The sequence below is a fragment of the Ranitomeya imitator genome, chromosome 3 (genome assembly GCF_032444005.1).
Source record: "Ranitomeya imitator isolate aRanImi1 chromosome 3, aRanImi1.pri, whole genome shotgun sequence".
In the NCBI taxonomy this organism is placed as follows: domain Eukaryota; kingdom Metazoa; phylum Chordata; class Amphibia; order Anura; family Dendrobatidae; genus Ranitomeya; species Ranitomeya imitator.
Window position 1 is genome coordinate 56,900,163 of NC_091284.1, and position 17,296 is coordinate 56,917,458.

Genomic DNA, 17,296 nt, shown 5'->3' on the forward strand with positions numbered 1-17,296 from the left:
TACCTACTGTAAAGCATGGTGGTGGAAACATCATGCTTTGGGGCTGTTTCACTGCAAAGGGGCCAGGACGACTGATCCGGGTACATGAAAATATGAATGGGGCCATGTATCGTGAGATTTTGAGTGCAAACCTCCTTCCATCAGCAAGGGCATTGAAGATGAAACGTGGCTGGGTCTTTCAACATGACAATGATCCAAAGCACACCGCCAGGGCAACGAAGGAGTGGCTTCGTAAGAAGCATTTCAAGGTCCTGGAGTGGCCATCAGCACAATGAAGATAAAAAACACACTGTCTACGCGTTTCAGGTGACAAGGCACCCTTAGTCATGATATCCATATAGATAGATCCGCGTAGATAGTGTGTTTTTTATCTTCATTGTGCTGATGTTTTATCCTCTGCTTCCTATATGAAGTGAATAAAGTACCAAGTTTTTACTTTTCACTGCCTCGTTGAGCTGGAATTCCTTTTCATTTTCTGGTTCTCTCACGCCTTGACACAGCGTTTCCGTGCTCCGAGCCTCCTGGGATCTTCACTATGGTGAGCTGGATTTCTCTTTTTGTATGTATGAACTTTGCCCATCTTTCAAGCACCACTCCAGAGTTGTTTTTTTTTTTGTAATTTACTAACCTAAGTTCTCTGACTGCAGTATTATACTCATCAGCAACCACCTTCATCTGTAATTGACACTGGTTCTGTTTTTTTCTACAATTGCCAGATTGCTACTGTGACTTGCCAGTTCTAGCCAGTGCTTGCTGTGCATACTGGAAGTCAGTACTCAATGTAAGTCTACGAAAGCCAGAACAAGTACAGAATGAAGCTTTCATAGACTTACCATGACAGCTTTTCACTATTACCTTTCAATTCCAGAAAATCTTAAGTTATGGTCACAAGATAGTGGCGAGGGATAAGTTCAGGCGCAAGGAACAGATGAAGACAATAGATGGTGAGTATCAGAACTAGTTGGGGACCTTACATTAGTGGCACCATCCCAGCACTGAAATAACCAAAAATAATAGAATGGTGCTTTATTTTATTTTTACTTTTTTAAAGAAGGTATTGTGTGTTTAGTAGTCTTTTTTATTTTTTATTTACCTGTAAAAATTTTGAAGAAAAAACATCATGCTTTATTATTTGTCGTACTGTTATTATCTTTTGAAGAGAAAAACAGCCCAACTTACTGCATCATTTTGAACACCAAAAGAAGTGAAACCATAACAGAATGCACCCTAGTGGCAGTCCGAACAGAGGTTTAATTGACCCATAACTGTAGTAAATTGGGTTCCTTCCCCACAGGAACATATAACAATGTCACACAATTCACTCGAAGGACTCTGGAAGCAATAAAACACAAGCTCCTACAAGAATGAGACCTTTGGCACCGCCTTAGCTATTAGGTAGCTGAGCGATTGATTGGGACATTTGATGCTAGGGTTTGTATCTTTTGCTACTGTATGATGTCAGATGTCAGATAATGCTGTGACATGTTAGGAGTTAATATTTATCTCCACATTAATAGCCTTAAGTCTCCATTTAAATAGTTTCACAACCAATCTTTTTTATATACAACCGGCAATTAAGATTTATGACCTTGGTGGCTGTTTGAATGCAGTTTTCTCATTGTGCTGGACAGGCAGCTCTAAATGTTTTCAGGACTCCTGTGGTCTGTCTGAGAATCCATCACCCGAGATTAATGATGTGATTACCTTAAGGGCTCATCTGTATATATATTCCTTCTTGTTTCTGTGGTTGTCATAACCTTTATTAGGAAGCAAGAACATTTTATAGTCAAAGTGACAATTACATGATGAAGTCTAGTGATATATCATTGGTGCCAGTAAAGAAGAGCAGGAGAAGACCCTTGACCAACTTGGAAATATGGCTCATCACACTGCTTGTTATGTTCATCTGTGTGTGTGTCGGCTTAGTTGTGTTTGCATGGATTGCAGTTACAGATCTACGCTCAGGTAAGACTCCTTACAAGAATGATTGAACGGAAAAGAGTTTTTCTTAAGTGTCTTCTTATTCTCTTTACATCTGCTCTCTGAATATCTTAACCCTTACTAATTTTATATATGCTAAATATATAATAATAGTAATAAACATCTGTATAATTATATACAGCGTATATATATATATATATATATATATATATATATATATATGTATATATATATATATATATATATATTGAGGCAGCATACCAATGCAAATGAAGTACATTTTTAATGGCCCACAATAGTGACGTTTCATTCCACATGTGGACCTATCTCAAGCAATGTTACAATTCTATGTGCCATGCTTTTAAAGATGCATTTGTTAGAACAGTGATTTTACATAATTACAGAAACACATACACCCTTACTATACATAGTGCATAATCATATAAGTGTATACATTACCAAAAGTAGCTATAGACATTAGTCATAGTAAATTTTTTATTTCCAGCTCAAAAAAGTGCAAAGTAAGTTATATGTTTATAAGACCATTAGATGAGCATAATTATACATGAATATATCCATACATATCAGAAAAAGAGAGGCGGCACTGAATTTATAATACATCATTTCTATTATATTACAAAGCCCACCATTTGTTGGGGCTGGATTTTCCATAACTCCCAGATATCTGGGAGGTATATGCTTTTATGCATTCTCATTCAGGACTAGAGGCCAGCAATCCTCTCCAGAGTGTGAGGCAGTGACACCTGTACAGCTCTCACTTTCCATACTGCCTCTGACACATTCCTCCAACTCCACATTCTGTGTCCGCGTCAATCTCATCACCTTCGCTCTCCATACTGTGTCTGCATACATTTTCCCCTCCCTTCTCATATTGTGTCCACACCCATACCCCCACTCACCATACTGTGTCTGCACCCCCCATACATGCCCACATCTTGCCTCTTCCCCTTCAAATTGTGTCTTCAAATTTCACCCGCTCCCTATATTATTTATATCAGTCCCTTCTTTACTCCCCAACCTTGTGTCCTCACATCATCCCCCAGTTATACTAAATCTCTCCCAGCCCTGTAACAGCAAATACCCCATCACAGTAAATCTACCCCAGCTTTTTTGCAGTAAATCTCTTCCACAGACAGTAAATACCCCCCACACACAATAAATATCCCCCACACAGTAAATACACATGCAGTAAATACCCACACACAGTAAATACCCCTACACACAGTAAACAATTACCCCACACATAGTACATACACCTCCACACAGTAAATACCTCCCTCAACACAGTAAATACACCCCATATGCAGTAAATGCCCCCATGCTGTAAATACCTCACATAGTAAATACTCCCCTAAACAGTAAATACCCCACACAGTAAATACCTCCCCAGCCCTATTACACTAAATATCCCTCCCATCTTCAGTGTCTTTAGCTCCACTAGTATGGAGCACTTACCACCAATGCTGTCTGTGCTGGTGAGTGACGTCAACAGCATGATCACATGACCTGATCATGCTGCTAACGTCGCTCTGACCTGGCGGCTAGACCTTCAATTGTACTCTCGACTTTCAGATGCGAGTACAAATAAACACTTGGAGTCAGAGAGCTGCAACGTCTGCTGTCAGCTTGACAGCTGACTCAGAGAACTGCTGCCTCCCAGTCTGGGGGGGTGTCATAATGCAGCCGCCAGGGGAGACACTTCGGACCACCGCTTTAGGCAGCCTGACTGCACCCCCTGCCAACTGCGCCCACAGCACATGCCCTGTCTGCCCCCCTTAGATACGCCTCTGCATTAGGGAATATTTAAGTCACTACCATACATCCCTAGAATAACTGGAGTAATTTTTTTGTTTTTACCCTTGCCAACTTCTGCCTTTTTCTCTCTGTTCACTTTTTACTTCTTCATTGCACATTTATAAATTGCAATACAAAACTATTCCCCCAGATGTACACTGTAAGGGGAATTTGCTGAAAGAGCATACAATTTCGTTTTGCCAGTTGAAATATGTCGTTCACTCTAAAGCAGCAGTCATTCTGAATCTTTCTATTGTTCAGTGTTATAGACATGATGTTTTTTCATGGAGGTTACCAACTACACGAGCTAATCCTGGTTTACTATATAAAGAATGGGTGGGCTTCTTATTTTATTCTGGTACTGTAAAACCTTTTATACCTGCTAACCTGTCCTCATGTAATTTGGCAAATTGCCTATTTATACTGTACTAGATGGTGGCCCGATTCTAACGCATCGGGTATTCTAGAATATGCATGTCCACGTAGTATATTGCCCAGCCACGTAGTATATTGCCCTGTCACGTAGTATATTGCCCGGCCACGAAGCATATTGCCCAGCCACGTAGTATATTGCCCAGCCACGTAGTATATTGCCCAGCCACGTAGTATATTGCCCAGCCATGTAGTATATTGCCCAGTCACATGGTATATTGCCCAGCCACGTAGTATATTGCCCGGCCACGAAGCATATTGCCCAGCCACGTAGTATATTGCCCGGCCACGAAGCATATTGCCCAGCCACGTAGTATATTGCCCGGCCACGAAGCATATTGCCCAGCCACATAGTATATTGCCCAGCCACATAGTATATTGCCCAGCCACATAGTATATTGCCCAGTCACATGGTATATTGCCCAGCCACGTAGAATATTGCCCAGCCACGTAGTATATTGCCCAGCCACGTAGTATATTGCCCAGTCACATAGTATATTGCCCAGCCACGTAGTATATTGCCCACCTACGTAGTATATTGCCCACCTACATAGTATATTGCCCAGCCACATAGTATATTGCCCAGCCATGTAGTATATTGCCCACCTACGTAGTATATTGCCCAGCCACATAGTATATTGCCCAGTCACATGGTATATTGCCCAGCCACATAGTATATTGCCCAGCCACGTAGTATATTGCCCAGCCACGTAGAATATTGCCCAGCCACGTAGAATATTGCCCAGCCACGTAGTATATTGCCCACCTACGTAGTATATTGCCCAGCCACATAGTATATTGCCCAGCTACGTAGTATATTGCCCAGTCACGTAGTATATCGCCCAGCTACGTAGTATATTGCCCAGCCACGTAGTATATTGCCCAGTCACGTAGTATATCACCAAGCTATGTAGTATATTGCCCAGCCACGTAGTATATTGCCCAGTCACGTAGTATATTGCCCAGCCACGTAGTATATTGCCCAGCCACGTAGAATATTGCCCAGCCACGTAGTATATTGCCCACCTACGTAGTATATTGCCCAGCCACATAGTATATTGCCCAGCTACGTAGAATATTACCCAGCTACGTAGTATATTGCCCAGTCACGTAGTATATCGCCCAGCTACGTAGTATATTGCCCAGCCACGTAGTATATTGCCCAGTCACGGAGTATATTGCTCAGCCACATCATACATTGCCCAGCTACATAGTATATTGCACAGCGACGTAGTATACAGCACAGGGCCATGTAGTATACAGCACAGACACGTAGTATACTGCCCAGCTACATAGTATATTGCCCAGTCACGTAGAATATTGCCCAGTCACATAGTATATTGCCCAGTGACGTAGTATACAGCACAGAGCAACAAGTATATATGTCACAGTGCACCCATAATTTGAAAATCAAATAACTCAGTCTGAAAAAAGACAATTCTATATATATATAATAAAAAACCACTAGGGTGCGCTGTGCAAAACTACAGTGAACCCCACTGTGAGGAAGAGGCTATAAGACCAACACAATACCACACAGATCAAAGTGCAGAATAATTATACCGAGGCATGGGATAAATAATATATGGCTTTATTAATGGGATGCCTATATTTGACAGAAATCAATATAATATTAAAAAAGTTTTAAAAACATGAATGAAATACAGTGGGGCAAAAAAGTATTTAGTCAGTCAGCAATAGTGCAAGTTCCACCACTTAAAAAGATGAAAGGCGTCTGTAATTTACATCATAGGTAGACCTCAACTATGGGAGACAAACTGAGAAAAAAAATCCAGAAAATCACATTGTCTGTTTTTTTAACATGTTATTTGCATATTATGGTGGAAAATAAGTATTTGGTCAGAAACAAACAATCAAGATTTCTGGCTCTCACAGACCTGCAACTTCTTCTTTAAGAGTCTCCTCTTTCCTCCACTAATTACCTGTAGTAATGGCACCTGTTTAAACTTGTTATCAGTATAAAAAGACACCTGTGCACACCCTCAAACAGTCTGACTCCAAACTCCACTATGGTGAAGACCAAAGAGCTGTCAAAGGACACCAGAAACAAAATTGTAGCCCTGCACCAGGCTGGGAAGACTGAATCTGCAATAGCCAACCAGCTTGGAGTGAAGAAATCAACAGTGGGAGCAATAATTAGAGAATGGAAGACACACAAGACCACTGATAATCTCCTCGATCTGGGGCTCCACGCAATATCCCACCCCGTGGGGTCAGAATGATCACAAGAACGGTGAGCAAAAATACCAGAACCATGCGGGGGGACCTAGTGAATGAACTGCAGAGAGCTGGGACCAATGTAACAAGGCCTACCATAAGTAACACACTACACCACCATGGACTCAGATCCTGCAGTGCCAGACGTGTCCCACTGCTTAAGCCAGTACATGTCCGGGCCCGTCTGAAGTTTGCTAGAGAGCATTTGGATGATCCAGAGGAGTTTTGGGAGAATGTCCTATGGTCTGATGAAACCAAACTGGAACTGTTTGGTAGAAACACAACTTGTCGTGTTTGGAGGAAAAAGAATACTGAGTTGCATCCATCAAACACCATACCTACTGTAAAGCATGGTGGTGGAAACATCATGCTTTGGGGCTGTTTCTCTGCAAAGGGGCCAGGATGACTGATCCGGGTACATGAAAGAATGAATGGGGCCATGTATCGTGAGCTTTTGAGTGCAAACCACCTTCCATCAGCAAGGGCATTGAAGATGAAACGTGGCTGGGTCTTTCAACATGACAATGGTCCAAAGCACACCGCCAGGGCAACGAAGGAGTGGCTTCGTAAGAAGCATTTCAAGGTCCTGGAGTTGCCTAGCCAGTCTCCAGATCTCAACCCTATAGAAAACCTTTGGAGGGAGTTGAAAGTCCGTGTTTCCAAGCGAAAAGCCAAAAACATCACTGCTCTAGAGGAGATATGCATGGAGGAATGGGCCAACATACCAACAACAGTGTGTGGCAACCTTGTGAAGACTTACAGAAAACTTTTGACCTCTGTCATTGCCAACAAAGGATATATTACAAAGTATTGAGATGAAATTTTGTTTCTGACCAAATACTTATTTTCCACCATAATATGCAAATAAAATGTTAAAAAAACAGACAATGTGATTTTCTGGATTTTTTTTTTCTCAGTTTGTCTCCCATAGTTGAGGTCTACCTATGATGTAAATTACAGACGCCTCTCATCTTTTTAAGTGGTGGAACTTGCACTATTGCTGACTGACTAAATACTTTTTTGCCCCACTGTACGTGCAGAAAACAGGATATATTGAGCTGTGTATATTTTTTACAGTAATAACACCACCACAATATCAGGATTCTTTCAAGATAGAGGCTGTACCAGAATATGTGAGAGGAAAAAAAATATAATAAAAAAATATAAATAAGTAAAATAAAAAAATATAATTATATAAATATAAAAATTATTTATACCAATACTATATCAAGGGACAATAACCATAAGTGATTTTTGCCTTTATGGCAAATAAAGTGACCAAGTGCAAACATTTTTTTTATAATGATCTCCTAGTGAGAAAATTCAAATCTGGTACTGTCTCCCACATATAGTGCTAATTGCACAAATGTACTCCAACCTAATAGAAAAAGTGTTCCAAATCTTATAGGGGCCCGCAAGTAAGTACCCTATATGTGTCAAGACAATGTGTGAAAAAGGCAGAAACTGGAAAAAAGCTGCCGTGGAATATAATAAGGTGCAAGTTCCAACTGAGAGAACTAAAGTGCACACGTGCAATGACTCACAGTTAAAAGCAGCGTGATGTTTCCATAGTGAGTGTGATAAAAAATAAAACGTGCAGCAGTACGGCCTAAGAAGATAGATTGAATATACCTGAGGGGGTTAGATCCTGTATATGCGCTTACCCGACGCGCGTTTCGGAACGTATGTCTTCCTTCGTCAGGGCACTATATGTGGGAGACAGTACTAGATTTGAATTTTCTCACTAGGAGATCATTATAAAAAAATTTTTTTGCACTTGGTCACTTTATTTGCCATAAAGGCAAAAATCACTTATTGTTATTGTCCCTTGATATAGTATTGGTATAAATAATTTTTATATTTATATTATTATATTTTTTTATTATATTTTTTTTCCTCTTACATATTCTGGTACAGCCTCTATCTTGAAAGAATCCTGATATTGTGGTGGTGTCATTACTGTAAAAAATATACACAGTTCAATATATCCTGTTTTCTGCGCGTATTTCATTCATGTTTTTAAAACTTTTTTAATATTATATTGATTTCTGTCAAATATAGGCATCCCATTAATAAAGCCATATATTATTTATCCCATGCCTCGGTATAATTCTTCTGTACTTTGATCTGTGTGGTATTGTGTTGGTCTTATAGCACAGAGCCACGTAGTATACAGCACAGAGCCATGTAGTATATTGCCCAGACACGTAGTATAGAGCACAGAGCCACGTAGTATATTGCCCAGTCACGTAGTATATTGTCCAGTCACGTAGTATATAGCACAGCCCACGCAGTATATAACAGTGGCCACGTAATATCTAGCACAGCCCACGGAGTATATCACACAGCCCACATAGTATATAACACTGCCTATGTAGTATACAGCACAGAGCCACGTGGTATCTAACACAGCCCACATAGTATACAGCAGTGTGGGCACCATATCCCTGCTAAAAAAATTATTAAAATAAAAAATAGTTATATACTCACCCCTGGGATCCACCGAAGCTCCGGCGATAGGCGCGCGGCTGCCGCCATCTTCCGTTCCCAGGATGCATTGCGAAACTACCCAGATGACTTAGCGGTCTCGCGAGACCGCTAAGTCTTCTGGGTAATTTCGCAATGCATCGCTGGGAACGGAAGATTGCGGCAGGCGCGAGCGGCTCGGCGAACTACGGAGGGTGGGTATAGCAGGTGTTTTGTTTTTTAATTATTTTTAACATTACTTTTTTTACTATTGATGCCGCATGGGCAGCATCAGCGACTTGGATTTCCAAGACAGACAGAGGCCGCGACCAATGAATATCCGTGACAGACAGAAGGACAGACAGACGGAAGTGACCCTTAGACAATTATATAGTAGATACTGTATCTCAATATGATGACCAAATGTTATCACATTGTGTGTAGTACCTGCGGATTCAAAATCCTTACTATACCCCTCCATCCTCACTATACCCCTTGATAAAATCTTTGGGGGGGGGGTAGTTTTCAAAATGGGGTCAGTTGTGGGGGTTTCTACTGTTTAGGCACATCAGGGTCTCTCCAAACATGACATGGTGTCAGTCAGTTACGAATTCTAGCCAATTTTGTGTTGCAAAAGTCAAATGGTGCTCCTTCCCTTTCTGAGCTCTGCTGTGTGTCCATACAGTTGGTCTCCACCACATATGGGGTATTAGCATATTCAGAAGAAATTTGCATTTTCTCCTGTTACCCTTGTGAAAATGCAAAATTTGGGTCTAAAATAACATTTTTGTGGGAAAAAGTAAAATGTTCATTTTTTCCATTCACTTTACTTTAGTTCCTGTGAAGCACCTGAAGGGTTAGTAATTCTTCTTGAATGTGGTTTTGAGCACTTTTAGGGTGCAGCTTTTATAATGTGTCACTTTGGGCTGTTTTCTGTTAAATAGGCCACTCAAAGTCACTACAAATATGATGAGGTTCTAAAAAAAAAATGGATTTGCAAATTTTGTTGGAACAATAAAAAAAACTGATCAACTTTTAACCCTTCTAACTTTCTAACAGAAAATATGTGTAAAAATGATGCAGATGTAAAATATGTGGGAAATGTTATTTATTGACCATTTTGTGTTATATAGTTATATAGTTCTCTAGTTTAAGGACATAAAAATTCAAAGCTTGAAAATTGGGAAATATCTGCCAAGTTTCGATATTTTCATAAATAAACACAAATCATGTAGACCAAACTTTACCACTATCATGAAGAACAATATGTCACGAAAAAATAATCTCAGAATCACTGAGCGTTCCAGAGTTATTACCTCATAAATTGACACTGGTCAGATTTAAAAAATTAGGCCTGGTCATTAACGAACAAAGTGGCTCGGTCCTTAAGAGTTTATGAGTCTATATGAGTCTATATGAGTTAACACATGTCAAATTAGTTTTGACTTTTTGACAAAAATTTGGATTTGCCAGAATCTGAACTTTTTCCAATTCAATATCCGGAAATCCAGAGATCTGGCAACCGGCCAGCCACCATTTTTCTTTATTAATTTAGAGCCAGAAATTAGTTAAACATATTCTTACCACAGATTACCCCCTCACCTGTTCTTCTGTGCAAGTCCCCACTGAATCTTCTGCGCAGCTAACTCCCACCTGTCCAGTCTTCTGTCTTCACTGGACAACTAGTCATATTTATGGGGATTCTTTTTCCTTGGTCTTTGAGATGTAAATTAATAAATTGAATATTGTGAACTAATTTGTTGTATTTGCCTATCGTGATCTATTGTTTCCCTCTCTTTTGTTCTTGATTTTTGCATGTATTATTTTGCTATAGAGATTATACAAATTGACTCTTAAGACTTGGTCCAGTAGTCACGTCAGTAGCTGCTGGATGCCCAGCAAATTGACTCCTACCTGAGAGCATCTGCCTTCCACAGCATCATTTTTGGGGGGGACGTTAAGCTCATGTGGTTTTCCGCCATGACCAACTAATCAAAAGAAGAGCCACGCTTGCTTTGCGATGGAACAAGGCACTCCTGTGGAGATGTGCTCAAATAGGATCCTGACCTGTATTTACAAGATAATGAAAAAACTGGCACTCTTTGAAAAATATGAATCAAGATGCTTTATTTACAGTCTCAATGCACAGTCAGTGCATTACATTTCATACATGATATGTCAGCACACTGTGATTTGTGAATGCATAAACTCAAATATTTCTGCAAAGATTAAAAACAGCGTTCTTGATAAAATAGGTAAAAATCCATCCAACCACGCTAAGGTGTACCTTTTAATATGTATAGTCCCTAACCACTTTGTCCTACCTCAAAACCAGGCCTCATCTGAATGGCGGCAAGAAGGGAACCAGGTGTAGCTCGCAAATAAAACCATGTATGGGAATGATGGGTGAATATGGTGATGAGCCTTGTTGGGGGCCACACCCACCAATATGTGGTTGGATAGATTTTGCGCTCTTTGATAAAAAAAATACTAAGTATCTAATGTTTTAATGTTTCCCGCAATATTGCCGTTCATGTACTCATTAATTGCTGGATGCTAATGCATTGTGCATGAATATGTTTGTAAATAAAAAAGTAGAAAAAACGCAATAGCACTCACCAATCAGTGGCAATTCAAACGTCCTTTATTGGCGCATATAGCTAAACATCTTTGCGGTTCAAGGGAGGGAGTGAGAGAGGGAGTGCGACAGGCAAGACGACGACGGCCGTTTCGCGCTAATACCGAGCGCTTCCACGGGTCACCACTGATTGGTGAGTGCTATTGCGTTTTTTCTACTTTTTTATTTATATGGACACTTTGTTTCACGCAAGCACCGCCTTTCATCTGACCGGACTACCGATTGTTGGGAAACTCTCCACATCGAGTTATTAATCTCTGGAAAGTCGAGCTGTGCCGCTTACTTTTTTCTTTTCTTGGTATGAATATGTTTGTACATTTACCGCACAGCGTAACTGTGCACCTGTACAGGACCTTGCGATTTTGCATTTCTGTTTTTGTTCCCTTCTTCCCAGAGCCATAACTTTTTTATTTTTCTGTCAATATGGGCATGTGAGGGCTTGTTTTTTGCAGAACAAGTTGTACCTTTGAAAAACACCATTGATTTTACCACACAGGGTACAGAAAAATGGGAAAAAATCCAAGTGCAGTGAAATTGGAACGAATTTCGCTAAATGCTAAAATTGACCAGCTGCTATGATTCTCCATTTCAGTATGAGTACACAGACACCAAACATGTCTAGGTTCTCTTTTATTTAAGTGGTGAAAAAAAAATACAAGGTTTGTAAAAGAAAAAGAAAGCCTCAATTAATTGAGACCCGTAGCGTCTGCATTTTCACACCTATTGAAATGATCTGTCCAATATATAAACTATTTTCAATGGAAAGGAAATGGTTTAATAACACAAGTATAATAAATAATACAGGTCCTTCTCAAAAAATTAGCATATAGTGTTAAATTTCATTATTTACCATAATGTAATGATTACAATTAAACTTTCATATATTATATATTCATTATCCACCAACTGAAATTTGTCAGGTCTTTTATTGTTTTAATACTGATGATTTTGGCATACAACTCCTGATAACCCAAAAAACCTGTCTCAAAAAATTAGCATATTTCACCCATCCAATCAAATAAAAGTGTTTTTTAATAACAAACAAAAAAACCATCAAATAATAATGTTCAGTTATGCACTCAATACTTGGTCGGGAATCCTTTGGCAGAAATGACTGCTTCAATGCGGCGTGGCATGGAGGCAATCAGCCTGTGACACTGCTGAGATGTTATGGAGGCCCAGGATGCTTCAATAGCGGCCTTAAGCTCATCCAGAGTGTTGGGTCTTGCGTCTCTCAACTTTCTCTTCACAATATCCCACAGATTATCTATGGGGTTCAGGTCAGGAGAGTTGGCAGGCTAATTGAGCACAATAATACCATGGTCAGTAAACCATTTACCAGTGGTTTTGGAACTGTGAGCAGGTGCCAGGTCGTGCTGAAAAATGAAATCTTCATCTCCATAAAGCATTTCAGCCGATGGAAGCATGAAGTGCTCCAAAATCTCCTGATAGCTAGCTGCATTGACCCTGCCCTTGATGAAACACAGTGGACCAACACCAGCAGCTGACATGGCACCCCACACCATCACTGACTGTGGGTACTTGACACTGGACTTCAGGCATTTTGGCATTTCCTTCTCCCCAGTCTTCCTCCAGACTCTGGCACCTTGATTTCCGAATGACTTGCAAAATTTGCTTTCATCAGAAAAAAGTACTTGGGACCACTTAGCAACAGTCCAGTGCTGCTTCTCTGTAGCCCAGGTCAGGCGCCTCTGCCGCTGTTTATGGTTGAAAAGTGGCTTTACCTGGGGAATGCGGCACCTGTAGCCCATTTCCTGCACACGCCTGTGCACGGTGGCTCTGGATGTTTCCACACCAGACTCAGTCCACTGCTTCCTCAGGTTCCCCAAGGTCTGGAATCGGTCCTTCTCCACAATCTTCCTCAGGGTCCGGTCTCCTCTTCTCGTTGTACAGCGTTTTCTGCCACATTGTTTCCTTCCAACAGACTTACCATTGAGGTGCCTTGATACAGCACTCTGGGAACAGCCTATTTGTTGAGAAATTTCTTTCTGGGTCTTACCCTCTTGCTTGAGGGTGTCAATGATGGCCTTCTTGACATCTGTCAGGTCGCTAGTCTTACCCATGATGGGGGTTTTGAGTAATGAACCAGGCAGGGAGTTTATAAAAGCCTCAGGTATCTTTTGCATGTGTTTAGAGTTAATTAGTTGATTCAGAAGATTAGGGTAATAGGTCGTTTAGAGAACCTTTTCTTGATATGCTAATTTATTGAGACAGGTTTTTTGGGTTATCAGGAGTTGTATGCCAAAATCATCAGTATTAAAACAATAAAAGACCTGACAAATTTCAGTTGGTGGATAATGAATATATAATATATGAAAGTTTAATTGTAATCATTACATTATGGTAAATAATGAAATTTAACACTATATGCTAATTTTTTGAGAAGGACCTGTATGTGAAGAACTTGACACGTATTTCCTATTTTTCTTTACATTTACCCATAATACCAGCAAAAAAAAAAAGAATAAAAAAGGAATCTAAAAATGACATAAAAAATAAACCCATGTGATGCAAAAAATAGAGACAAAAATTAGGTGAATATTTAAATGAGAAAAATGTTATAATAAATTCTGAAAATGTCCCTGGTCAGGAAGTGGGTAAATGGCCAGTTTATGAACTGGTTATTTTGGAGAAGTCCAGTGGCGAGACGTTCTAGCTGGGCCACTATATTCTACTGTAAATATGTTTTTCTTTTTGTGTTGTCTTCAAGGACTATTTAATAGGAAGGAATGTACCAGCTTCCTCATGCTGCCTTTTCTGAGTGGCGCGTCCACCATTTTGAACCTCGTGTTTTGCACATAGTGAAATTAGGTCAAACTCAAACCTTCAAGTGTTTCTTTCACAAGCATCATTCATCAAAGTTCCATTTATCATAAGCAGGGGACTGACTGAAGCTCTATGAATCTTTGACGATCCAAAGAACATGGGTCACATAATCTTATGTGGACAATAGTGTTCAGCATTCCGATACCGCAAGTATCGGGTATCGGCCGATACTTGCGGTATCGGAATTCCAATACCGAGATCCGATATTTTTGTGGTATCGGGTATCGGTATCAGAGGTGTAAAATAAAGAATTAAAATAAAAAATATTGTTATATTCACCTCTCCGGCGGCCCCTGGAACATCACCGCGAGTCACCGGCATCCGGCAGGCTTCTTTGTTCAAAATGAGCGCCTTTAGGACCTGCGGAATGATGTCGCGGCTTCTGATTGGTCGCGTGCCGCCCATGTGACCTCCACGCGACCAATCAGAAGCCGCGACGTCATTCCTCAGATAAATTCCTAGAATGAGCGCCTTTAGGACCTGTGGAATGACGTCGCGGCTTCTGATTGGTCGCGTGGCGGTCACATGGGCGGCACGCGACCAATCAGAAGCCGCGACGTCATTCCGCAGGTCCTAATGGCGCTCATTTTGAACAAAGAAGCCTGCCGGACGCTGGTTCCTCGCGGTGATGTTCCAGGAGCCGCCGGAGAGGTGAATATAACAATATTTTTTATTTTAATTCTTTATTTTACACCTCACTATGGATCCCAGGGCCTGAAGGAGAGTTTCCACTACTTCAGACCCTGGGATCCATCAGGATACCTTCCGATACTTGATGTCCCATTGACTTGTATTGGTATCGGATATCGGTATTGGCGATATCCGATACTTTTCGGGTATCGGCCGATACTATCCGATACCGATACTTTCAAGTATCGGACGGTGTCGCTCAACACTAGTGGACAAAGCAATAATGCTCATGTGTGAACCCAGCTCTATTGACTTCTATGGGTCTGTGGAAGTAGTATGACCCATATTTGTGACAGTGAATGGAACGGCAGTCATGCTTATCACTGCTCAATTTAAGTAATGGCAAAAAGCCTCTTTTTATTGATTGTTGGAGATCCCAGTAGCCAAACCCGCAATTGTTAATAGGTTACAAATCATGTCTCGTGTGCCTGTGTGGAGCAGCAACTGAGCCCAAACCATACACAATGGGTGCTAGATACATAATTCTGGAAACTGCATCAAAAAGCATTGGAGGGAGTGATATTCACAATATGCAGCTATCCTGTCCCACTCATTCCCCTGCACATTTATTCAAATGATTGAGCAACCATGTAATGCATGGGCGTGTTGTTGTGAATTCCGCTCTTGGGCTCCCTCTGGTGGTTGTAAGTGGCACTTTTGTGATTTCTGCTCTTGGGCTCCCTCCGGTGGTTTTAAGTGGAATGGCTGCTCCTTGGATTTAGCAGTCTGCAGCTGCTTCCACTGATTGTCTTTCTGCTCGGCTATTTATGCCTGGCTCTTCTCTTCAGCCAGTGCCACTTTTCAATGGTTCCTGGTTGGATTCACATCTCTCTTGGATTTCCCTGATATCCTGACCAGTTCAGCAAAGATTAGTCCTTTCTTTGCTCTTTTCTGTCCACATGTTGTGGACTTATTCGTTCTGTGCATTCTATGTTTTGTCCAGCTTGTCAGTATGGATTAATTCAGTTAAGCTGGAAGCTCTGGGAAGCAGATTTACCCTCCACACCTTTAGTCGGGTGTGGAGATTTTTGTAAACTCTGTGGTGGATTTTTGTAGTTTTTAACACTGACTGCACAGTATTTCGTCCTGTCCTATCTATCTAGCTAGACTGGCCTCCTGTGCTACATCCTGCTTTCATTCTACGTATGTCTTTTCCCTCTCCACTCACAGTCATTACTTGTGGGGGGCTATCTATCCTTTGGGGATTTTCTCTGAGGCAAGATAGTTTTCCTGTTTCTATCTTTAGGGGTAGTTAGTTCTTAGGCTGTGACGAGGTGTCTAGGGAGTGACAGGAGCATCCCACGGCTACTTCTAGTGTTGTGTTGAGCTTAGGGACTGCGGTCAGTACAGATACCACCTCCTTCAGAGCTCGTCCCATGTTGCTCCTAAACCACCAGTTCATAACAGCGTGTACAATCAGACTTAGAGCTTTGTTTGCAATGTTTTCTTTGTCTAACTTTTATAGGGGACTGTATTATATTTAAAAATGGCTGCTTTCTTCTACAAATGCACCATTCTAGTTCAATGACTGTATGTGATATTAGAGCACAGAGAAATGGAACTAAGCTTCAATACAACAATAAATATAGTGATTAAATAAACGTTATTGTAACAAAGCAGCCAAAGTTTGCGTTCTTGTACAATCTTTTCACCCAACCTTCTTGTAAATTTTATTGTAATCTTGAAGTTAGTTCACCTTTATGCTTTTATCGAAATGTAACCGGGATTAATTGCCCATAGCCTCGTAAAGGGGCACCACAGAATGTTTGGAATGGAATTCTATCTTGGAAGTTCTACAATCATTTACCTGGAAGATCTAATGGCTACTTTCTCATTGTCCAAAAACTAATATCCTCCAGTTAAAGCTGTTATGAAGGGTACTCCTCAATGTATAACTCTTACAAACTGTCTCTGGCAGTTCAAGGATTCGGTGACACCATTTGTCTGTTTCTTGCACAAGCTCCGCTAATGAACGCTATTGGAAACCATCATGAAAGGGATTTTCTGTAATATATGACAGTGTCATGTTTTCAGGAATCAAATAGAATATAAATACATGTTCTGCACTTTTTTCTATGTTTCCTTCATTCTTGCGGTAAAAGTAAAGCTTCAGTTTCAACTATACATTCTTGACTCACTGAAACATTTGGAAAAATATTAATGTGGTGCTGTCTCTGAACTTTAAAGGGATATCCACTTTGGCCATTTTTTTTTTCTTGAAGACAATCT

The 17,296-nt window shown here is 40.6% G+C and overlaps 1 protein-coding gene across 1 annotated transcript in view; it reads left to right on the forward strand.

Moving 5' to 3' along the window:
* Window positions 1-1,619: 1,619 nt before the first annotated feature.
* Window positions 1,620-17,296, forward strand: part of TMPRSS15 (transmembrane serine protease 15) — a 459,995-nt gene continuing 444,318 nt past the window's right edge. The window contains exon 1 of the mRNA XM_069760884.1: window positions 1,620-1,965. Within this exon, the coding sequence (XP_069616985.1) occupies window positions 1,803-1,965 (163 nt within the window). The 5' untranslated portion in view covers window positions 1,620-1,802. The remainder of the gene's footprint in view (window positions 1,966-17,296) is intronic.